The sequence below is a fragment of the Myotis nattereri genome, assembly GCF_964212035.1.
Source record: "Myotis nattereri genome assembly, chromosome: 15".
NCBI classification, from domain to species: domain Eukaryota; kingdom Metazoa; phylum Chordata; class Mammalia; order Chiroptera; family Vespertilionidae; genus Myotis; species Myotis nattereri.
Genome location: NC_138090.1, coordinates 20,443,184 through 20,468,384, shown reverse-complemented (window position 1 = coordinate 20,468,384; position 25,201 = coordinate 20,443,184). Strand labels below are relative to the sequence as shown.

General features: G+C 40.7%; 1 protein-coding gene across 3 annotated transcripts in view; it reads left to right on the top strand.

Annotated features, from left to right (window-relative positions):
• Positions 1–25,201, top strand: part of ADAMTS18 (ADAM metallopeptidase with thrombospondin type 1 motif 18) — a gene marked incomplete at both ends in the record, with an annotated part of 125,795 nt that overhangs the window by 49,258 nt on the left and 51,336 nt on the right. For 2 of the 3 annotated variants that reach the window (XM_081108707.1, XM_081108706.1), the window contains 6 exons: positions 12,266–12,548; positions 14,788–14,981; positions 15,242–15,325; positions 17,141–17,300; positions 18,664–18,769; positions 22,224–22,361. In XM_081108707.1, coding sequence (XP_080964833.1) covers positions 12,266–12,548; positions 14,788–14,981; positions 15,242–15,325; positions 17,141–17,300; positions 18,664–18,769; positions 22,224–22,361 — 965 coding nt within the window. Of the gene's footprint in view, positions 1–12,265; positions 12,553–14,787; positions 14,982–15,241; positions 15,326–17,140; positions 17,301–18,663; positions 18,770–22,223; positions 22,362–25,201 lie in introns of those variants that run through there. The other variant, XM_081108708.1, reaches the window with a different exon arrangement.

Sequence of the window (25,201 nt, the reverse complement as noted above, 5' to 3'; positions counted from 1 at the left end):
GCAGAACTTAATGGGGAGTGTTTTCAGCAAGATGGAGGAGTAGAAATTTACAGGGCTTGTCTCATAGAAACATCAATTTGAACCCATTCATTTAAGCAAAAAACCTTCACAACAACTAAGCTAAGTGCATTAAAGACTTAAACGTAAGACTGAACGCTGTAATGCCACAAGAAGAGAACATGAGGGAAAGGCTTCTTGACATTGGTCAGGGCAATGAATTTTTGGATATGACCCCAAAAGTACAGACAACAAAATAAAAATAGACAAATGGAATGGTATCTAATTAAAAATGATATGCACAGGAAAGGAAACAATAAACAAAGTGAAAAGACAACTTATGGAATGAAAGAAAATCTTTGCACACTGTACATCTGTTAAGTGGTTAATATCCAAAATATGTAAGGAACTCAAGAGCAAGAAAACAAATATCCTGATTTAAAAATGGACAAATGACCCAAATAGACATTTCTCGAAAGAGGGCATTGAAATGGCCAACAGGGATATGAAAAAATGCTCAACATCACTAATCAAGTAAACGCAAGTCCAAGCCACAATGAGGTATCACCTGACACCTGTTAGAACAGATATTATCAAAAAGACAGGAGGAGATAAGTATTGGGAAAGATGCTGTACACTTTGGTTGGAATGCAAAGTCATTATGGAAAATAATGTGGAGATTCCTCAAAAAAAATTAGAAGTACCATATAACTCAACAATTTCACTTCTGGGCATATATCCAAAGGAAATGAAATTGGGATCAGAAAGAGATATCTGCACTCCCTTGTTCATTGAAGCATTATTCACAATAGCCAAAATATGGGATCAACAGATAAGTGGGTAAAAAAAATGTGGGGTGTGTGTGTGTGTGTATAATATATATAATGGAACATCATTCAGCCATAAAAAGGAGAGAGTCCTATCATTTGCAAAAACAAGAGTGAACGTTTTGCTAAGTGAAATAAGCCAGGCACAGAAGGACAGACACTGCATGATTTTACTTATATGTGGAATCTAAAAATGTCATACTCATAGAATCAGAGTAGAATGGTAATATCAGGGACTAAAGGGGTGGGGGATAGAGAGATATTGATTGAAGGATACAACTTTCAGTTATGCAGGATGAATAAGTTCTTGAGATCTACTTGAGGCACAGTGACTATAGTTAATAGTACTGTGTTGTATACTTGAAATTTGCTAAGAGAGTAGCTCTTAAGCATCCTCCTCATATATGCAAAATATATGGCAACTATGAAATGATAGATATGTTAGTTAGCTTGATTTGGGGGATCATTTCCCATATGCCAAAAGATAATATACAGTTTAAATCAATGGTTCTCAACCTTCTGGCCCTTTAAATACAGTTCCTCTTGTTGTGATCCAACCATAAAATTATTTTCATTGCTACTTCATAATTGTAATGTTCCTACTGTTATGAATCATAATGTAAATATCTGATATGCAGGATGGTCTTAGGTGACCCCTATGAAAGGGTCATTCAACCACCAAAGGGGTTGCGACCCACAGGTTGAGAAACGCTGGTTTAAATATATACAATTTTTATTTGTTAATTATACATCCCCAGTGCATGACATTTGTGCACTGGGCGGTGGGGGGGGGGGTGTCCCCTCAGCTTGGCCTGCACCCTTTAGCAGTCCAGGAGCCCTCAGGGGATGTGCAACTGACGGCTTAGGCCCACTCCTCATGGGGATTGGGCCTAAGCCGGCAGTCAGACATCCCTCTCGCAGTCTAGGGCTCTTGCAGTTTGGGACTCCTTGTTCCTTACCACCCACCTGCAGTGGAGGCGGGAGAGGCTTCTGCCACTGCCGCTGGTCTTGCCAGCCATCAGCCTGGCTTGTGGGAGCGCACTGACCACCAGGGGGCAGCTCCTGTGTTGAGCATCTGCTCCCTGGTGGCCAGTGCAAGTCATAGTAACCGGTTGTTCTGCCGTTTGGTCAATTTGCATATTACCCTTTTATTATATAGGATAAAGCTGGGGTGGAGAGGGAAACCCTACCAAGGGCCAGCTTGGACCTGCAGGCACCTGTTTGTAGTCTGTTCTGGAAGACTGGTTTTCAAACTCTAGAAATTTAGACTGTGAAGGTCTGAGTTGGGTACAGATGTCTACATCTTTAAGCTTGATATCCAGCCAGGTTGAAGGTGGGCTCTAAGGCCCCTGACTGGGCCCTGATGCTACGCAGCACCACCAAGAAACGTGTTTATTGCTACATGTGTACCAGGCTCTCACACAGGCTTGCCATCTTGTGTAGAAGTTGTATTTTGCATCACAGTAAATAACCTGCACGTCATCCCAACTCATAAAAAGAATAGAATTACAGAAGTAGTAGGGCCCTTAAATGATCAAGTCCAATGCCTGCGTTAAGTAGGTGAGAAAAAAAAATGCGAGGCAGGAACGGTCTGCTGCTAAGCAGTTGTGAGACTTTGGTCAATTTCTTTGTTCTTTCTGGATCGCATTTCCTTTCCCTGTAAAATCAGGGGGATGAAGTACATAATTGTTAACATCCCATCATCCTATGATTATTTTCATTGGTTTTACCTTCAGGCGGGGATTGAGGAGGGGCAGGAGGAGATAAATAACTGAGGAAAATTGGGACCAGCCGTTTCCAACGTGGTGTTCATCTCTGGCTCTTCCGCACCACCCGCGGGAGAACTCGGGCAGTCCAGTCAGTCACCCAGCCCCTCCGTGCAGCCACCCAATCGGTGGACGCCACGTGGTGTGCTTCATCACATCTCTAACAGCTGGTTCTTGGCATGGCTTCCAGCTCCAGCTGTCTCTTTAAAAAATGAGTGCTGTCAGTTCCAAGGTGGGCAGGGCAAGGTAGGGTGGAGGGCTTGACATAACCCATCAGCACTACAGAAACAAGTATAAACATATGTCTTCCTGATGCTGTGCATCCACAGGCCGCAGCCTTGGGGATGCAGGAGCACCATTTATTTCAAAGCTGGTTGCTCCAGTATCTTGCAAGTATCACAGACACGGTTCATGCAGCTCCAGCTGAGTCGCTGGGCCCGTGTCAGCTGTTCCTCCCGGAAAATCACTGTTTTCAGCAAGTGTATATTAAGCATCAACTACGTACATTCCTTTCTGTCCAAACTCAGGGACCAAATAAATGTGGACAGTGAGAATTGAAATAGCAGGAGACACCAATAATGTAGTGATTATTGATTATCAGATAGCAAGGAGTTAGAGTTTTCATAGCAAACAATACTAATCTTATATGAAAATGTTCACCATAATTGATTCACTACGGAATTACTTTATTTCTTTTTTCTTTTATTTTTCAACTAGCGGCCCGGTGCACAACATTCGTGCACTGGGGGAGTGGAGGGGGTTCCTCAGCCTGGCCTGTGACCTCTTGCAGTCTGGGACCCCTCGGGGGAATGTAAGCCTCCCCCGAGGGGTCCTTAGTGCTGCCACAGAGCCTCTCCCGCCACCGCTGCTGTGCTCGCCAGCCATGAGCCCGGCTTCTGGCTGAGCTGCACTCCCCCTGTGGAAGCGCACTGACCACCAGGGGTCAGCTCCTGCTTTGAGCGTCTGCCCCCTGGTGGTCAGTGCACATCATACTGACTGATGGTTCTGCTGTTGAGTCGATTTGCATATTAGGGTTTTATTATATAGGATTATAGTTTGCATTCAATGTTATTTTATAGTAGTTTCAAGTATACAGCATTGTGGTTACACTTTAAAAAGTGTTCCTCCCAATATTTCCAGCACCCACCTGACACCATACATAGTTATTACAATATTACTAACTATATTCCCTATGCTGTACTTTACATCCCCATGACTGTTTTGTAACTACAAATTTCTACTTCTTGATCCCTTCACCTTTTTCACCCAATTCCCCCAACCTCCCTCCTCTCTGGCAACCATCAATCTGTTCTCTGTGTCAACGAGTCTGTTCCAATTTTGTTTATTTTGTTCTTTAGGTTCACATGTAAGTAAAATCATATGGCATTTGTCTTTCTCTGAATGACTTATTTCACTTAATATAATATCCTCTAGGTCCATCCATACTGTCTCAGATGGTACGATCTCATGACTGAGTACTAGTCCATTGTGTATGTGTACCACAGCATTTTCCACCCATTCTTCTATTGATTGGCACCTGGGTTGCTTTTATATCGTGGCTATTGTAAACAATGCTGCAATGAACATAGGGGTGTATATATTCTTTCAAATTAGGGATTTGCATTTCTTTAGATATATACTGAGAAATGAAATCACTGGGTCATAAGGCAGTTTCCTTTTTTGAGGACCCTCCATACTGTTTTCCATAGTGGTTGCACCAATCAGCATTCCCACCAATAGTGTGCAAGGGTTCCCTTTTCTCCACATCCTCACCAGCATTTGTTGTTTGTTGATTTATTGACGATAGTCATTCTAACAGGTGTGAGGTAATATCTCATTGAGTTTTTCATTTGCATTTCTATGATGAGGAGTGACATTGAGCATCCTTTCTATTGGCCATCGGTATGTCCTCTTGGGGGAAGTTTCTATTCAGATCCTATCTATTTTATAATTGGATTGTTTTTTTCTAGTTTTTAGGTATATAAGTTCTTTATGCATTTTGGATATTAACCCCTTATCTAATGTATCATTAGCAAAAATCTTCTCCCATTAGATAGGCTGTCTTTTGTTTTTGTTAATGGTTCCTTTGCTGTGTAAAAACTTTTTAGTTTGATGTAGTCCCATTTGTTTTTCTTTTGTTTCCCTTGCCTGATGAGATATAGCAGGGGAAAAAATATTGCTAAAAGAAATGTCAGAGATTTTACTGCCTATGTTTTTTTCTAGGAGTTTTATGGTTTTGAGTCTTAGATTGAAGTCTTCAATCTATTTTAAGTTTACTCTTATATATGGGTTAATATGGTGGTCTAGTTTCTTTTTTTTTTTTTTTTTTTGCTTGTATCTGTTCAATTTTCCCAACACCATTTATTGAAGAGACTGTCTTTACCTCATTGTATGCTCTTGCCTCCTTTGTCAAATATTAATTGACCATCTAGGTGTGGGTTTATTTCTGGGCTTTCTATTCTGTTCCATTGATCCACATGACTTTTTATGCTAGTGCCATGCTGTTGGGATTACGATGCCCTTATAGTATAGTTTGATACCAGATAGTATGGTACCTCCAACATGTTCTTTTTTCTCAAGTTTACTAAGGCTGCTTAGGGTCTTTTGTGGTTCCATATAAATTTTTGGATTATTTTTTCTAGTTCTGTAGAATATGCCATTGGTATTTTGATAGGAATTGTATTGAATCTTTAGATAGCTTTCGGTAGTATGCACATTTTTGTGATGTTCATTCTTCCTATTTATTAGCACAGCATATGCTTCCATTTATTTGTATTCGGAGAGTTTAGATTTCCATACTTGAATACCTATATGTATAATAATTAGGCTCTTTAAAAAAGAAATGTGAAGCAAAGATGGCATAGTAAGAATTGACAAAGTGGATGTTAGCTAATGTGTGTTCATTATGTAATTTTCTAGTCTTGCCTAAATTCTTTGACACATTTCACGATAATACCGAGCACAATAAAAAGTGTCAAATTAGTTTATTCTTCACTGTTACAGGAAGCAGAGAGTCCCTACAACCTGAGTCCAGCCAGTTTTCTATAACATAGATTGTTTCTTATGGCTTTTCCCTTCAAAACCTTCTGCTGTTTCTCACTGTACAAGAGTTTGAATATTATCCTCGGAGGTGGTCTGCCCTGACTTTGTACTCCCATAGGATTCTGTATGTTTCCTCATTCACTCAGGACGATTTCAGTGTCATGCCAATGCTATCTGAGTACCAAGGGCACACTATCACCACTTTGCAGGGATTTACATTACAATGAGGGAGGACGAAAGACCCCTTTGATGGTGCTGTGGCAAAGTACAGACTAGGAAAGAAGCCTACGCAGGGGCATGTAAATCAGAATGATGAATCAGGAAAGGACTTAATGTATCTCCCATAGTAGATGTGTCCTTAAGTATTGACATCAATGTCTTGCTTGTTCTTATGTCTCCCTCCGTACCAAGCACATTGCCTTACTTCTAGCTCATTCCACAAATATTTACAGAGCATCTACCATGTGCCAAACACTGAGTATATGAAAATGAGCAACACAGAGAAAAGCCCCAGGTTTTATGGAGCGAGTAGGCGCAATGGACAATAAGCAAACAGTTACATGATGCATCGTCAATAATGATAAGGGTTCTATAGAAAAATAAAGGTGACTGACATGGAGAAGGACAAGGTTTGCTGTGTGTATAGGGTGGTTTGAAGAGGTGGCCTTTGAGCAAAAATCTAAATGCACTGATGTATCTAGGGAAAGAACATTCTATTCTAGACCAGTGATTCTCAACCTTTTTAATCTCATGGTACATGTAACTAATTAATACAATTCTTCAGCATACCAAACGTATATTTTTTGTCAATCTCACAGAAAATAATTTTGATTCATTCACACTGGACAGTTGTCACTTTTTTATTTGACAGTCTAAGGGAAAAGAGGTCAGTGCCCTGACTAAATAGTCAGGGATTGCATGTTGTAAACATTCTTGTGACACACAGATTGAAAATCACTGTTCTAGACACAGAAAACAGCAATCACAAAGGTCCTGGGGCAGGAGTGTGGCTGTCCTGTTGATGGAACAGCGATGGAGCAGGTGTACCTAGAGTCTAGTCTAAAGGGATAGAGGATGGGTCCAGAGGCGACCAGGCACTGGACTTAGGTTGACCTGGACTGCAATGTTGTTTGAAATCCGTGTTTTTTGTTCTGGCATTCAGCGTGTAATAATACAGTGTGAATAATACACTCTGCAAAGTGGTGCTTTAGAAAAATGACTTTGGAGCCCAAGAGGGTAGGCATTGCCCACAGGGAGATGAAAGAGGGGGCCAGTGCTTTCCTCTACGACCGGGCGATACAGGACACACTGGAATCAGAACACAGGGAAGGACAGAGTTAGGGGCCCAAGGGATCAACTGCACGTTTAAAATTGTCAACATTGTTTAACCACATAATACTGCCTTTGGTAGGATGTTATTTGGAGGAAATGGAAATTTGAGATTGGGAGAACAAATTTGGATTCTCAAATTGACATGAAAAAACACAGCTCTGTTGGATGTGAGTTATGACTGTCTCCTCCAGACTTTTAGCATGCACACCCCCTTCCCCAGGACGTCGACGTGACACGTGACGAAGGAGGACCGTTATTAGCAGACACAGCACCAAAGCCTGGAATGATCCAGGGGGAAAGGCTGGCTACATGGACCCATGTGAAGTTCGTGTGAAGTCTGGTTTCTATTAAATCCAGACGTGCTAGCTCTTTCGTCTTGGTCCTTCACAATTAACCAACAGCCATGATGGCCGTCATGTGTTTTCCAAATGGAATCCTTCCTTTGAAATGATCCGATCTAAAGCAAAGTCTGGAGCCAAGAGGGCTGTGTGACACAAGACTGTCAAATAGCCCCTTCCTCAGACTTCCCTCCATGAGACAGTCCTCGTGACCAAGCTGCTGGTACGGGCCATGCAGCTCTGACATCGGGCCTCATTGATGATCAGGGCCTAATAAGCTATTGGAGGAGCAGAGAAGTCGGGGTGTCACTTACCACTCTCCCGAAGATGTGTGGAGTACCTCTGACACACAGGAGGACATGCCTTGGCTGTGGCCAAGCAGAGTAGCCCAGGCGTGCCCTGCAAGTACTTGCAATGCAATAGAAGGGAGGAAACCCCAGGCATTGCAGGCTGGACCTGAACTAGCTTGGGAACGTGCAGGAAGGCCACATCCCGGGTGAGCCAGCTGTCGCCAGATCCAGGGAGAAGCTTTCTCAGTGACACTACAGGACAACCCTCCCTTTGGTGTGAACACTCAGAGGGGAAGCCAAAGGGGTGACTGATTTTAGCATCCCTGGACCCCAGCCTTCATCTCTCAGTTCTTGTTCCATATGAAGTGGCAGTAAAAGGTAGTTAGCACTTAAGTTAAGCCAGCCCAGAAGTATTTTGTTCTTATCCTCTCCGGAGCCTTTCTTGTCTTTTTTCAGCATTACTGGAGTATAACTGACAAAGCTGTAAGATATGGAAAGCCTATCATGTGATGATTTGACTACCTGTACATTATGCAAAGATTTTCCCTATCGAGTTAATGATCACATTCTTTCACCTCATATTATGTACCTTAAAAAAAAAAAAAAAACTTTTACAAATACATTCAAGTTCTCTTTTAGTGAATTTTAGTTTTGCCATACAGTGTTCCTGGAACTTTTCCTGAATCCTAATGGGATGCGTGTTTATGGGTGAAGAAAGGCTGTGTGATAGAGAAAGTTTAATAAGAGAGCTAATCAAATAGGACTAATATGAGAGGCAGGTGCGATTTCTCAGACAATGTTGCGCACGTGCAGTGTCTGGTAGAAAACAGTAAACAACTCCTTCAGGCAGGGCAGTGAGGAAGGTGGGGAGAAAAGGAGAGAGAATCTGTCAGTCATGATTAAACGACTTGGATTCGTTTATAAATGTGAAACCACAGATTTTGACTGCTTATAAACACCTTATTTAAGAGCATATGTGGATTTAAATGTTTTTAAATTAATACTGAAATTTATACAATACGCTATGGTAAACTTACCAACCCCTTTGATATTAATACATTGTTTAAAAAATAAAAAGAGCTTCTTATAAGCATATGGCCTTCTGAGGAGGGGCACAGCCAGGCGCTGGGCAGAATCGGCTCACACCCCTCCACCCCATGCTGAGTTGCCAGCCACTGCATGCTGGTCTCATGAGATTTGGGCTGTTGAAGTCATTAAGTAGTTCTTTCAATAGAAATATCGCTAATTGGCCAAGTAAATAAGTTTCATCACTATGTTATAATATTGCTTAAGAGCCACTAGAATGGCATGATCTATACCCGCACAGACAGTTTGTAGTTACAGTGCTTTGAAGAAGGGACCGAGAATGTGCATCTTTGTGTCAGTAGCACAAACCATTGCATATGGCCAGAACCGTGCTGGCTGATACTTGTTTGGAGCCCAAATTGGTTAGTCTGAGTGAAAGAGAGGGATCATTTGTTTTGAGCCTACTGCAGTGTTTGAAGAAGGAGCTAGGAAAGAGGGGGAAAGCCAATTATTTCTAAGAACTTCTAAGAAGCAAGATTTTTGAACTTTTTCCCCCTAATCCATCACTATCAGTGTGACTCAGAAAGACATAGCGACTGAGAGAGCACGAAGACTCTACCTGCCTAAGCTGAGGTCAGAGGTCACCTGGATGAACACCTTTGCCAGTGATGCAGCCTCATGTACCGCGGGCAGAGTGCTCATGGGCATCGGCGGAACAGCCTCAGAGCGATCTGCCCAGGTGTTCCCTGGGAGGAGGCAGGCCTGTGCCTGTCCCATCGAAACTGATGGCTGGCCTCAGAGAGCTCTAGTCCAGCGGTCGCCAACCTTTCGGACCTCATGGACCACCAGCGGTCCACGGACCACCCGTTGGCGACCGCTGCTTTAGTCCATGGCCATGGTGCATTCTGCCATCTTCTCCAAAAAGTCCACTTCACTTTTTTCTCCCAGCAGTAACCACCCATTTATCTCTTTAAGGCAAATCAAGCACACTGTTAGAAAAAGGCACGACTTCTCTGCTTTGTTCCCTCAAATAATCAAATGTAATCATGATAACAGTAATAAACATGTACTGAGTGTTTCCTGTGTGCTGAGCACTGTTCTTAGCACTTAAAAGTACTAATGCTAAAAACTGTCTAAGGGAAGTGCACTTATTATTCCCATTTTACAAATCAGGGACTTGCGTCCCGCAGAGGTTTATGAACTTCCCCAGGAGATAAGGAAAGGACGAAGGGGCGCTTGGCCCTTGCCAACTGAAAACACTCTGTGGCTCTTATTAGCTGCCCGACCCCCGCTCTCACCAGGCTGGGAGAACTGGGGGATGCCGACAGCCTCTGATTAAATGTGGATTGACTGGCCTCTTCAGGAAAGGGCTGCTGGTCCCCGTGAACATGCCCGTCCTCAGCAAAGCAGCCCATCGCGGCCCACTCTCAGATCAGTGTCCCCCTCCTCCGCACCCTCTCCGTTATCATCTCTCATAGACCCCTGCTCTTTTTCTTCGTGCTTCACACACAGGAACAGTTCGTAGCCCATTGGTGATCTTTGTTTAATTCCCGCTCCCCCCATCTCATCATAAGCCCTGGGAGGGCACCGATCCCTTCAGAGCGCCGCGAGGGTTCAGCAACTCGGAATGCTTCACTCCCACATTCCACAGGCGCACACACAGGTCACTCCTTTGGATGTACCGGGTTTAAATACTTAAACTATACCATGCATTTATTTGGTGACACTCCGTGTTTTCAAACTAAACCCCCCAGAGAATGTTTTCTCCTTTAAGAGCCAACACTGTCAAACCCTGGTTTTCTTATAAAGAATTGTTCTAGCTGTTGTCCTTGTCGCTCCAAACTGAAACACAGTGGGCTGCGTGGGCCCCGTGTGTTTGTCCCAATATAGGATGACAATTGTGTTATTTTTGTGTTGCTTTCTCAAAATGGAAGTTTTCTCTCTGCATTTGAGTTGCCTATCATTCTCCTGAAACGAAGGGGGGGGAAAAAATCTTCCAAACTGGTTTGTCCAGTTAAGGCACTTAAGGGGCTTAAGCCTTTGATACGAGTTTAACCAAGTTAGGAAGTTACTAAGGCTGGAGGGCTTTCAAGGGTAATTCACTTTTTTTTTTCCCCCAAAAACAGTTGACTCTGTTCACTCATTTGGAGACTGTAAATGGTGCCCCTTGCAATGGTGCAGCTTGAAGAGGTGAGGGTCCTATTCAGGGCCCTGTTCAGCGGAGGTTGGCTCACGGGGTAGCTGCGAGTTTAAAGAAGGGACTGATTCAAACTCTGGCTTCCCACCTGTGACTTGGGCAGAGCTCATGGTTTCTATGAATTTGAACATGGCATTCCCCTGCTCTGGTTTCTCCATCTGTGAAGGGAGGGGGTGCTGGCCCCCCTTAGGGTCCCCTGCACGCTGAGTTTCTTTAATTCGCTTATCCAACAAATATTAGCAGCCAATCAATATTTATTACCTATAAATGTGTGGCACACACCGTTAAGTGCGTACGTTGAAACTGTACCTTAGAGGTGTGGGAGAAGGTGCCTTTTGTTTCCTTCACTGAAGATAGACTAAAGCACGTAGTCCATGGCCTGAGTCACTTGGACGTGGGGGAGGGTAGTTTTAAACAGGGTCCTGAGTATTTAAGCTGAGACATAAGCGATGAGCCAAGCCAGTTGGAGGGAGAAGATCGCAGTGAAAGAAGTGTGTGCAAACTCCCTTACGCGTGTGTAGGGGAGGAAAAGTCATTTTCTCTTTATCCCTTATTCACCTAAGAAATAAAAAGCCAAAGTGAGAGGCCACAGGTGTTTATTTAATTTCACAGAATTGCAGTCTCGGGGCACAGATTCAGGCAGAAACCCAAGCTGTGCCCTGATTACAGGGTGAGGACAAGGGGTTTTGTGAGACATGCAAGGGAAATGTTCGCGTGAATGAAGGAACGATTTCTACTGGTGCTAACAAGTGGAGTCACTGTTTAGCTATACGTGCTGATTGCTGATTCTATCTTCAGAGAGCCCCCAATCACAGTGCTTGTGGTCAGGATGTCTGCTTTCCTGTTAGTTTTGCAAACACTTATGTCGTCTAAGACAATGTGGCTTCGGCTCAGTCCAGAGGTTATGTTGTCCACTTCAAACTTTCCGAAGGTCCAAGGAGCAAGACATGCAAGCGGTTCCTCTGGGCTGACTGCTGGCTCTACTATGCCAACTTTTCACACCTTCTGGGTTCTTGGCTGAGATACGCGGGTAATAAAACAGACTTAAGGTAGTGGCTTGGCCAATTCCAGGAGTTACTCGGTTCTCCTGAGTCTCTCCCATGTAGAGAGGAAGGTATACATGTCATTAAACATCTGTTTGTTTTTCTCCTGTTAATTTGTTTTTTTATTACAGGGGGGTTCTCAGCCAAGAACCTGGAAGGAAAGAGGGAAAATTATTCTTCCTTTCCCATAGTGCCAGTATTAGCTTTCCCACTTACTATCTTAGCCTCGGTTTCCTCATCTGGAAAATGGGAGTGATAAGAGCTGCAAGTGAAATGAGAAGATACGTGCATGCGTTTAGCACAGTGCCTGCACCACAGGAAGCAGCCAGTAAGCAGTTGCTGAAAATCAACACATAAGACAGGCATGCCTGGAATCATTGATGTTTTCTTTGTATTTGGCTTTTCAGTCAGGTCTAATAAGGACACGAAAAAATGAATTCCTCATCTCGCCATTACCTCAGCTACTGGCCCAGGAACACAACTACAGCTCACCTGCAGGCCACCATCCTCACGTACTGTACAAAAGGACCGCCGAGGAAACGGTCCAGCGTTACCATGGCTACCCAGGCTCCAGCCAGATTTATCCTGGTCATACCCTCAGTCATACTCCGCACACGTACCAGAGTCAAGAAAGAGAGCACCACCATCGAAGGTCGCAAAAGCAGCATTTTTGTGGACGGCGCAAGAAATGTATGTAAGGAAACTTTTTCTTGTTCTGTTCTTATGTGGGCGCTCGATAGGCTTTGTTGAGTGCCATTGGGTGTGCTGACTTTGCAGATTAAGTTGGGTTACACTGAGCGCCCCCAGAATTTAGTCTTGGGGATGGAGCAGACGTCACCCTGCCAGGCAAACACTAGGTGATCAGTTCTCAATTTTTCTCGGATAAACTAGGAAAGATTTTTATATGCTTTTTTTGTCATTCTTTTAGCATCTCCTACATTTTAGTCACAGGCTTCACTGTTATCTCTGTGCTCATGAGAAAAGCACCCAGTCTTCCAATAACTAAAGAAACCAGAGGTGAATCTTCAGGGGTGGTGGGTGTTCCTTTTGAAGATTTGAAGGAGAAACTTCCCAGGAAATAAGAACATTGGCACCTGAGTGGAATTTGCTGGACCTGTGGCCATGTTTGTTGACCCAGGCACAGCCTTCTGCATGTTCTAGACCAGCAGTGCCAGTAGAAATATAAGGCCAGCCCCAAATGTAATTTTAAATGTCCTAAGAGGCACATTTTTTAAATTTAAAAATGGCTAAATTAATGTTGATAATATAGATTTAAAAATATATTTCATTTAACCCAATATACACAAAATATCATGTTAATATGCCATCAATGTAACAAACTACACTTTTAAGTGTTAAGTTTTGGAAATCTAGTATTCAGTTTGCACTGAGAGCACAGTTTCAAGTGAGATGATAAACTCTCATCAGAAACAACCTATATTTAGGTTTCATAACCTTTAAGGTTAAAAAAGTAGATTTACATATTCAAGTTGTTCCACACATGCTTAAGCTTTTTAATTACTGAATCAAGTATTGCTTTTTAAATACAACTTTACATTAAATTAAACTTAACATTGACTTCCTCCATTGTCACCACATTTCAAAGGCAAGTAGCTGGACAGGCAGCCAGGTGATGGTCCCACCCCTGGAGAAGGGAGCTCCGATGGCTGAGGTCTTGATTGGGAGCTAGAATGAAAGGTCATGTTTTTACCATTTTAATGGGTTTCTGCATTTGGAGTGGTACGGACACACTTTCTTTTAGAGACATCTCTTTGGCATGGGTCTACAGTAATAGTCGTATTGATCATTATAATGATATTCACAGTGGCAGTGAGAGATGAGAATTAAACTCAAGGTCACCCATCAACATGGCCAACCTGAGTTTTTAAATCTGCCTCTAACTGGTTTGTTCCTTTAATTTCACGCTGTGGAGAGAGGACGTCACTATTGTAACTATACCAGTTGTTAAAGCACTAAAATAATTCCATATTCGTTTACATAGTGACTGTCCCGGCCACCCTGGGACTACAGGGGCCATGCCTGGCCCAACAGGCCCATTCAGGGCTCCGCGCAAAGGCCAGCATCCATTCTGTTGAAGTGGTGTCCATGCTTTCCCTGTTACAAAATATTTATACTTTGAAACATCAACCTGACCCTGCTGTTCCTCTATAACTAGGTCAATATCAGGCAAGAGACCTGATTTGACCATTTATTTTGTGCGACATTAAAGTTCATGTTGATGAAACAGACTATAAGACATGGGCAGTATTCTACAGGATATACATTTCTAAGTTTATTTAGAAAGTAATATATTAAGTGTCATGAATTCATATGCAAAGAATGATACCTATTTCTGCAGTTTTTAAACACTAAAATAAAATGAGCACTTTCTGTTTTTAAAGACTATGCTCACAAAATTGATTTTTCTTGACCCCCTAGAATTGTATCTTTTCTTTTACTCGTTAGAGCATTTTCATTTATTGAATCCATCCATCTACCCACCTATCCATCCATCCATCCATCCATCCATCCAAACTTCCATTGAATGAATCTTTTTCTTTTTACTTACTAGACGAAGATTTTATTTTCTTTTATTTTTTTAATTTAAATTTTTATTGTTGGAGTATTACATATGTCTCTTTCCTCCCACCCCCCACCATTGACCATTTCTAGCCCCCCACTCCCCGCCCCCCGGGTCTTCACCACTCTGTTGTCTGTGTCCATGGGTTATGCATATGTGCATACAAGTGAATGAATCGCTCTTGACCACAAACTTGGTGCAGAGCCTCAGGACAGGCACTGGCGGCATCATAGATGAGTGAGGTGTTGGTTACAGAGTCCTCCTCCCCTGGTATAGGTGTCTGCCCATCTCTGTACTACCAAGGGCTCTGTACTGATATCCCTTCCAAATGCTCTCCTGTCATTGTAGATGCCCCCAAGCCTCCCACAGGGGACACCTATCTCAGGTTGGATGAATACGGGAGCACAGGGAGACCCAGAAGATCAGCTGGGAAGTCACAAAAGGGCCTAAACGTGGAAACCCTGGTGGTAGCAGACAAGAAAATGGTGGAAAAGCACGGCCAGGCGAACGTCACCACGTACATCCTCACGGTCATGAACATGGTAAGGGGGGCTGTCGGACGCCAGCCCTCCTGGCTCTCGACGGCAGCCAGAAAGCAGAGACTCCCCGCTAGGGGTTGACTGGGGGATGCAGCCGTGTGTTTTTCTTGAGAGAGAAAAAAAAAAGTGTTGAAATTGGCTTCATTGTACATATATTTGGTAAAACTAAAGCCTTTATACATATAAATATTACTAATTGGTTTTCCACCACCTCAGTTCTGGAAAGTTTCAGATTTTGTTTTTGACTTTGCATGTTCCAACAGGTGTCCAGCCTATTTAAAGACGGGACCATCGGAAGTGATATAAACATTGTTGTGGTGAGCCTCATTCTTCTGGAACAAGAGCCTGTAAGTGGCAAACTTCATTTATTTCTTCACTCAGGATACACTTATTAAGTATCTGCCGTGTGCCAATCTTGTGCTTACTGGTCATTAGAAATTTGAATTTGAAACTATGCTGATCCTACTCTCAAGGAAAGTATAGTCTAATAGGGTTGTACAGTCAAATAACTAAAACATCACAAAATAATTATCTGCATATATATATGTATAATATATATGCATATATATAATGACACAAAATATGATTAAATATGCATATATAATATGAATACAAATGTAAAATATAAATTTTACATTTTATACAAAAATATAAATATTACGCAGGCTTCATAAGGAAGGTGCATTTGGTAATAGATTTAAGGGTAAATTGGATTTTGCAAGTTGGATAGACTGGGTAATAGCAGGTATATGCAAAAGGATATTTGGTAAATAAGTCATCAGGAAATTTTTGTAGTAAACCTACTGTCTCCGCAGCACCATCTTGGGTACTACAGAGAATAAACAAGGAACATGTAGCTGCCCTGATTGATTACAGTGAGGTACAAGGGAAAGGCATGGGGTAAATTATACAATCAGAACACATAATCAAGTGTTAAATCGCACGACTCTCACTGCCTTGTAGTATTTTGATGTTAAAGCTGTATTTTTCTCAGCTGGGGATTACCAATTAAACAGACTATTTTTAAAGTCTCCTGTGGCTTTTTATCTTTATCTATAGCCCCAATATTGAACATGGAAGGCAGGGAGTCAGAGACAAAAGGAAAATAAATCTAATTGCCCAGGTGTGTAGAGCTACAGAGGTTAACAACTTGTCAAATGATTCTTGGAATTTTAGGAAGGAAGAAATGGTGTGTGCTGTTTGAGAGACAATTTGTCTTTAACCTTCCACTTACACCTACCCCAAGGACGTTGAAACCCCAGCATCCTAATTCACTCAGAACTGAATATCTCTAAGAACCCTCAAATTGACTCAAGTCAATAATTTAAACAAACATTTCGATTAAAAATTATTATTTTTAAAAAATACATTTTTATTGACTTTTAGAGAGAGAAGAAGAGAGATAAAGAGAGAAACACATCCATCGGCTGCCTCCTGCACACTCCCTACTGGGGATCGAGGCTGAAACGGGCATATGCCCTGACCAGGAACCTAACCAGGGACCTCTTGGTTCATGGGTCAATGCTCAACCACTGAGCCACGCCAGCCAGGCAAAAAAAAAAAGTATTTTAAGGGTAGATTCTATCTTACCCTTTAGAACCTTGTAATTATTTGTTTCTGCATTCTTTCAATGAGCTTCCATTTGACTGGTTGGTCGGTTGGTTGGTTGGTTGATTGATGGTAATCTCTGATATGCCAAGCCCTTTCTTGGAAATGTTGATATAGGAGTAACTGAGCTATACTCAACTACATTTCTCATACTCTATTGACGAGGCATTGAACTTTATCACCATTAATTTACAATTATATTCTAAAAGTTTTAATACTTTTGTAAAGATGGAACCAGCAAGAGATGAACAAGGATGTTGCTAACCAATGTCAGGTTCCTTGTTGTAGAAATATAATTGACCATAAACTACACTACTGAAACTCTGTAGTTACTTTAAATATTGTGAGCATTTACCTGAAGTAGATTTTAGGCATTTTTCTTCTTCTTTTTTTTTTTTTAACCAATTGTCACCAACCTTAGCTCAAGTTTTTTCCTCTACTGACCTTTCTCCCTAGAAACATTCTGTTTCTGTGTTTGCCTGTAGAAATGGAATGATTCAACGTTCTCATCTCTGTGACAAATTCACACTCTGATTTGTGTGGGTTTCCCATAGGGAGGATTATTGATCAACCATCATGCAGACCAGTCTTTGAATAGTTTTTGTCAGTGGCAGTCTGCCCTCATTGGAAAGAATGGCAAGAGGCATGACCATGCCATCTTACTCACGGGATTTGACATTTGTTCCTGGAAGAATGAACCATGTGACACTTTAGGTATGGTATGAACAGATGCTTTCCACACACCCCTGGTAGCTGAAAACACAGTATGGAATCTTTCTATTGGGTGGGTGGCCCTTATGATCATTAATAAGGAGACCTCATACTTAAATGGTGGAGTGTCCTCACAGTACCCTCTTGTGAGTATTGTTCTATTCAACTGAGCTCAGTCCAGAAGGGCGAGCCCACTTACTTTATTCCTTTCTCTGTTTTTCTTTTTAACTCTATGGAGGCTCATTGAGGCATGAGATGAATTATTTAACTAGAGAAGCCGTGGTTTATTCCATAAGCATCATGACTGCAGAGCGGGGTGGCTGAAGAGAATGTGATTGGTCTCCATGGTACTGAACTGTGCTCCTTGGTGGCAGTGTGTCCTTTAGGAAGTTAGTTGAGCCTTGAAGGACTCAGACCTCCTATATTTGTACAAGACAGTGAGCACTAAAGCTTCTACATCTGTACTGTGTTTTCTAGTGTATTCTATTGCATATAGTAGGGATTCAACAGTTTGTTTAATGAATTGATGGTCATCTAGATCAATATTGATGGTGATGGTGGTGGCGGCGATGGTGCCATCCACGATGCATGCCTGTGCATTAGGTCCCCGGTGATCTCACACCCTGACTGTAAGGTGGGCGCAGTCCATTCACAAGTGTGCGTTTAACACTAACTGGGTACGTAGCCCTGCTCTACTGGTTATGAGGACTCAAAACTTGGGAGAAACCAAAATCGTGTAGTTTAAGATACAATCAAGGACTGGCTGGAATGATTTTATAACTGTTCTCAGAAGGAACTAGTTTTTGGAAACAGGAATATTGATCACATTATAGTGAACAGGAGAAAAATGAATTTAACCTATTCACATTGTTTAGGCATTTTCATGTTATATGCTTTAGAAATAGACCAGAATGTGTGTTCTCTTAGAAAACAAACCTTGAGCTTTGATGCAAATACTACTGTGAACTGAGCATTTTGCATTGGTTTAGCGATCATTTCATCAGCTCCTCTGACCCAAATAGTAAACTTAGATAAGGCATATAAATGTTCTGTGACTCACTGTCCTATATATAAAATGAGAATTACAATATTCAACTTCAAAGTGTTGTTAGGAGAATCAATTGATGATAATATCTTTAGAAGAAATAAAATATTAAACACTACATTCATGTGTTTGGACAGGAGAGAGAACCATATTAGTGTTTTCCTGCAAAAAAACCCCACAAAAACAAACAAAAACCCCCCCACAAATTAATGAATTCATTAAACTAAAACTATGCAGAACATTTGGAGCACATAAGAGATGATGAGGTATCTGTATGGTGTGTTCCCTTTGGACTAACATTTGAAATTGATCTTTCAATAGGGTTTGCCCCCATCAGTGGAATGTGCAGTAAGTACCGAAGTTGTACCATCAATGAGGACACGGGGCTTGGTCTGGCCTTCACCATCGCTCATGAGTCAGGGCACAAGTAAGTGACTTTATATGGAAACGGTGATTCATTGACATTCCCCTAATGATTATTATTGATATAAGTAGAGTACGTAGGATAAGTGTGTGTAAAGCTTAGAATACTGTCTGACTGGATGAAGGGCTCAATAAAGGCCCTTGTGGATGTTGCGCTTTTTAAACAACAGCATTTAGTAACCGCATTGCATTCTGCAAAAATCAACTTCAGGTTGTCTAATAAATCCTCTGGCAACTTAGGCATTTGTTTATATTCTTTCATGTTTTACTGAAGATACTTTGAGTTTATTATAATAAGGAAATAATGATAGAGACATGTAAATTCTCCAAAGTAATGGCATGTTAATTGTTTAAAAACTTCTGATGCATTTTCTAGATATTCTTTTAGTTGGCATCATTGCAGGCACTTTTGTGAGAATATAGTTAGGAATGAGGAATCAGAAACCTAAGAAAAATGAGATGGATGTATTTTACAAGGCATATGATCTGGTGTGGATAAAATTCTACAGAGAATTTTTAAACATTATTTGAGCAACAGCATCTACATTGGGATAAGCATATTGCTTTGCAAAGTGACTATTTCAAGGGCAAACTCTTTGGATGTATGAGTTTAGGCTTGTGTATGTGTGTGTGTATGTGTGCCTTATATTTGACATTTATATTGAATGCTCATTTTCAGAACATCCAATTAATTTCTGACTTAAAAATAAAAGCAAATGTCATCTATTCCACAACTATAATTTATATTTGATATTTTGGTGTTAGTCTCTCATGAGCTAAATTTATTATCTCTAGGAAATTTGAATCTTGACGATACCGTTATCTAATAGTTTCCTAGAATTTTATGTATATACACAACTGCTTTCATAGCAAGATATGAATAAACCAATTTTACCATGAATGGCGGTGGTGCAAAAATTCCCATTAGGCATAAGACTCCTTTGTACAGCGCAGGAAATAAAATATCTGTGAATGTCAAATGTATATCTAAATTTGTTTCACCAACTCGAAGTCCAAATTAACAGGTCTCTCACTTTTCAAAATACTGGCCATTAAAAACTTGACTCATTCTTGGTTATAAGTTAAAGTAACCACAATTGAAATCCAACATTTTATTAAGGAAAAACAAAGACATTCTCCAGGTGGGGTGAGGAGAGAATGGTCAGAATTAGAAGAAAGAACAGATATAAAATAAAATATACATACTCACGTTCTAAAAAACATAAGCCTTATAGGGGTAAATTTTGAAACAGACATTTCATGAGATTTTGATATGCCTTTTGACATGTGCTAAGGAAAATGTATATTATTCTCTAAAATGCTGTTAAATCAAAATAAATTAGAAAAGTTAACATTTTAAAGTTCAAAATTCAATTCAAACTTGATTTTTTTATGTTCATAAAACTCCAGTGAAATGCTAATTTAATTACCATTTCCACTTTAAAGACTTTCATCTCTCCTCACCCATTCCCATCTGTCTGATTTTTACCCTTTCCTCTGGTTTTGATATATGAATTTCCTTCTGGTTTTGACTTTCACAAATACGTTTAGAAAGGAGTGTCTCCCAGACTAACTCCCTTAGTCTCCTGGTTCAGTATAAAGAAGAGTTGAATTGGGCAAAGCTGAGTAAGAGAAAATGCTTTCTCTGAGTGTTTGTTGAAGAAATAATACCTATTTGTAACAAAACAAAACAAAACAAAGACAAAAACTATCTGTGAATCTGCCACCTATAAAGAGCGGGGGCATTCCCGGATTCTGTCACAGTGCACAGCCATCTGGGGTTACCTGCCTGGTCAATTGAGAGGAATGTTAGAAAAATGGCTAATTTTAGACATGAATCCCACTTATGGTTGTAACATAATTATCTATTTACATTACATTGTAATATGTTATCTTATAGAGGCTACCTTCAAAGGATAACTACATAAATAAGATTATATTGGAAAAACGTGTTTATTTCCACAGGAATCCTATCTGCTTCATAAAAATACTTTTTTTTCAGAGGAAAATTATGCTCCTTTAGATATTTTTGTTTTGCTTTACTTTTTAATATATTTTTATCAATTTCAAAGAGGAAGGAAGAGGGAGAGAGAGAGAAAAACATCAATGATGAGAGAGGACCATCAATCGGCTTCCCCCTGCAAACCCCCTTACTGGGGATCGAGCCCACAACCCAGGCATGTGCCCTTGACGGGAGTCAAACCTGGGACCCTTCAGTCCGCAGGCTGGTGCTCTACCCACTGAGCCAAACCAGCTAGGGCCAAATTATGCTCCTTTAAATAATTAGGTTAAGAACAATCTAAGTTAATGATAAAGTTGATATCTGTCTATTAACTGCCTCTCTAGAAGAACCACAAAAAGCTTCCTGGTGCACTGAGTTTTTTAGAGATGATTAAAGACAGTTATTCTCCTGTCCTCTACCACTTTACTATGGCCTGAAGTAAGCGCTTTGTGGCGTGTGTATTACACATGGGTTTGTACATCACTGTCACATTTATTCTCCCAGTCAGGAGATTTAGGAACCATGTAGGTGTAATGTGCATGATTTATAGGGAGTAAACCACCTAAAATTATTTTTACTCTGTAATTGCTATAACCTTCTGTGTAAAATGGGACAAATCAAAGTTTTCTCATAAAATGCACTCAAAAGAAGTCTTTTATATGCCTTCAATAGACGGGTTCAACCACTAATAAGTAAAGAAGTTTATTTAATTATGACCAGAGTTTACGATTTCAGCTAATAAATGGGTCACCATTACAAGTTTGTGTCACACTAGCTGTATGCATGAACAGCCCACAGCTTTCCATCAGCTTCTCTCTGTACCTACCTCCTACTCACGCTAAACTTTCTTACCAAAGTTCCACAGTTGATGGCAAGAAATTTTGCTATTTAAATAAAAAAATAATTTGACTCCCTCTTCACTTCAGTTTAGCTTAAAAAATCTTGACCAAAAAATTTTCCCCCTTAAAATACGTAGCAGGCATACCATTCTTTAATTTTTTTGCGGCCAAGACATACTATAACAAAGCTGTCAGCATTCTTTAAAATTTTCTCCAAGAATTTCACAACACTTTATGTAGTAATTAATTTTTGTATTTCCATCTTCTTATAATCTTTTCTTTTTAAATATATTTTTATTGATTTCAGAGGGGAAGGAAGAGGGAGAGAGAGAGAAAAAAACGTCAGTGATGAGAGAGAATCATTGATCGGCTACCTCCTGCACTCCCCACACTGGGGATCGAGCCCACAACACAGGCGTGTGCCTTGACCAGGAATTGAACTATGACCTCCTAGTTTATAGATTGGTGCTCAACACTGAGCAACACGGGCTGGGCTTTTCTTATAACCTTGATCACTCTCTCTCCCTTGGGCTCCTTGATTCTTAGGGCACCATTTTTCTCCGCTGATTATAATCATGGACGTGGTTGTTCACAGAAGGCTTTGTTGTTTGCTTCAGCTTCGGCATGGTTCACGATGGAGAAGGCAACCCCTGCAGGAAGGCTGAAGGCAATATCATGTCTCCCACACTCACCGGAAACAATGGGGTATTTTCATGGTCTTCATGCAGCCGGCAATATCTCAAGAAATTCCTTAGGTAAGACAGGCCAAAGCAGGGCTCCTCCCAGGTTTGGAGCGGTGCCAACGAACAGTGTTCAAGAAGTGTGACAACAAATGTGCAGTGGGAGTATCTTCTGACCCCTCCCCCCAATGAACAGAAAGGCTGACACATTCTGATGATGATGATGGTGGTGGTGATGATGATGATGACATTGTCATTGTTGAAAAAACAGATTAAAGGCCTAATACTGTACTATATGCTCTCCACATGATGCCTCATCCAGTCCTCACAGCAATCCTACTATGTCCTCATTCTAGAGCGGAGGAAATGGAGGATAATTGTGTTGCCTAAGGTTCTGCGTCTGCTAAGTTACAGACATAAGACCCACACTTAGTCTAATAGGAATCCAAGATCTGTGCTTATAACTATTCTTCTTATGACCTCCAGAGATTGCTAGATGTATGGGCTTTTCACTGTGACTATTTTAATCTGACTAATCAATTTGGTTGTAAGAGTATTACAACACACTAAAATGGTGTGCATGATATTAATGAATGGAGATTGCCTTGATTGGCTATTTTGTTTGGAATGGTTGAGAGCTAATTCTATGTCCAAACGATATCCAAAGGGGTGATAGCTATGTAAAATTTATTTTCTAACTAAGAACTCTTATATTACATTACTAAAGTGTGAATTACAAAGGTAGCACTACTTGATTCATATTAAATGATGAACCCAAAGTTGAAACTCTCTGAAGTTTCCTTTAATTTTATTTAGCAATAATATATATTTGACTATTTGACCATTGTAACAGCACTATATAGTTATATGCATGTAGCTATATCTTATTAATCTATGTTGACTCTAAGAACCCTCAGGTTCTAATCCCATCTCCCTTTGACCAGATGTTAGGGAAACTAAACATTTCTTTGGGAACTGATATTGATGCAGTAGTCTCCCCTTCTCTGTGGTTTTAGATACGTATGTTCAATCATAGTCCAAAAATAATAAATGAAAAATTCCAGAAATAAACAATTTAGAAATTTTAAATTGCTCCTCATTCTGAGTAATGTGATGGAATCCACTCCCTCCCACTAGGGATGTGAATCATCCCTATGTCCAGCATTTCACACCATATACACTACCTACCCCTTCATTATTTAGTAGCTGTCTTAGTCATCATCAGCTACCAGAGAATGTTAGAGTTCACATTCACATAACTTTTATTATAAAATATTGTTATAGGTGTTCTATTTTTATTACTAGTTATTGTTAATCTCTATGGTGCCTATTGTATAAACTTTATCATATGTACATATGTATAGGAAAAAGCATAGTATACATGTACTGGTATACTATGGTTTTTCAGTACTATCCCTGTTTTCCGGCATCCACTGGAAGTCTTGGAACACATCTCGAAGAAATGGGGAGACTACCGCACTTTTTTTACCTGTACCACTGCATATTATTTACAAATGTTTATAGGTTTAGCAATAGATACAGCACAGGCAAAGCTGATTAAATGCTGATGTCTAACAAATGCCATCCCAAAAGATAGCGAGAAATTGACAAACCTTTGGCTCACAATAAGCTTTGTCACATAGATTTTCTTTTTAGTCTTAAGTTTATGATTTGGTGCCTGAAATTATCTTTTCTACCTCATGTGAGAATAGATATTATACATCAAGGTCAACTTAATATACAGGGGGGGGGCAAAAGAAAGCTTATAGTTGCTTATATGAAAAGTAATACAATAATTAATAATAATACAAGAATAAACTCTGTTTGGGGTATTCGCAACTATAACCTACTTTTGCCCCACCCTGTAGATAGGATTTCCATTATCTATGTGAAACAGTTAAATGCTTTTGGATGATAATAACGGCAGCAGCTGCTAACTTTGAACACTTAACTATGCTGTGCTAAGCGCTTTCCTTTTTCTTGTTTGATCTGTGAGACGATGTTTATGGGAGTCCTTGTGATAAAGGAGATGTCCAAGAGTTGCATGGCTGACCAGGACCCCCATCTGTCTGACTCCAAGGTCACACTTAGCCACCATGCTGTTTTACCTCTCACTGATATCATAGTTTCATTAAGTCAGTGGAGATAAGGTGATTTCTAAGAATAACCATGCCATCAAGACAGCTCGTCCCAGTTGAACATGCCTCAGGGACATTGCTCTGCCTTATGCCCATGTGTCCTTTCTTTTGATTTCTTTCAAAAACCTGGTTCACTTTTTACTTGTAAATATCATCTGAGGTAAAATACATCTTTGATGACTTCCCCATTATCTATAAAAAATATATCATCACTTTAAACTCCATGAACATGGGCACTCTCTGTGTGTTTAGTTTATTCTGCTCCCTTAGTGCTCAGCCTACGCTGTCCACAGAGTAGGCACACAATAAAAATCTGTTGAATATTATTGAGCAAGACTGTTGGGGAAGGCTTTTTATTTTTTAATATATTTTATTGATTTTTTACAGAGAGGAAAGGAGAGGGATAGTTAGAAACATCGATGAGAGAGAAACATCAATCAGCTGCCTCCTGCACACTCCCCACTGAGGATGTGCCTGCAACCAAGGTACATGCCCTAGACTGGAATCGAACCTGGGACCCTTGAGTCTGCAGGCCGACGCTCTATCCACTGAGCCAAACTGGTTAGGGCAGGGGAAGGCTTTTAATATGTTGACCTTGCCCATCTCTTTGCAGGCCAGGCCAGGTCACTTGGATGGCTATAACTTCAGTGCCACATGAAACCCTTTGGACTGTATAAATTTCACCTTAAACAGGACAAAACTCAATATTTGGAATAAATATGCATTTTAACCTTAAGCACATACCTATTTCTTTGGCCATGTTATATTTTTCTCTGC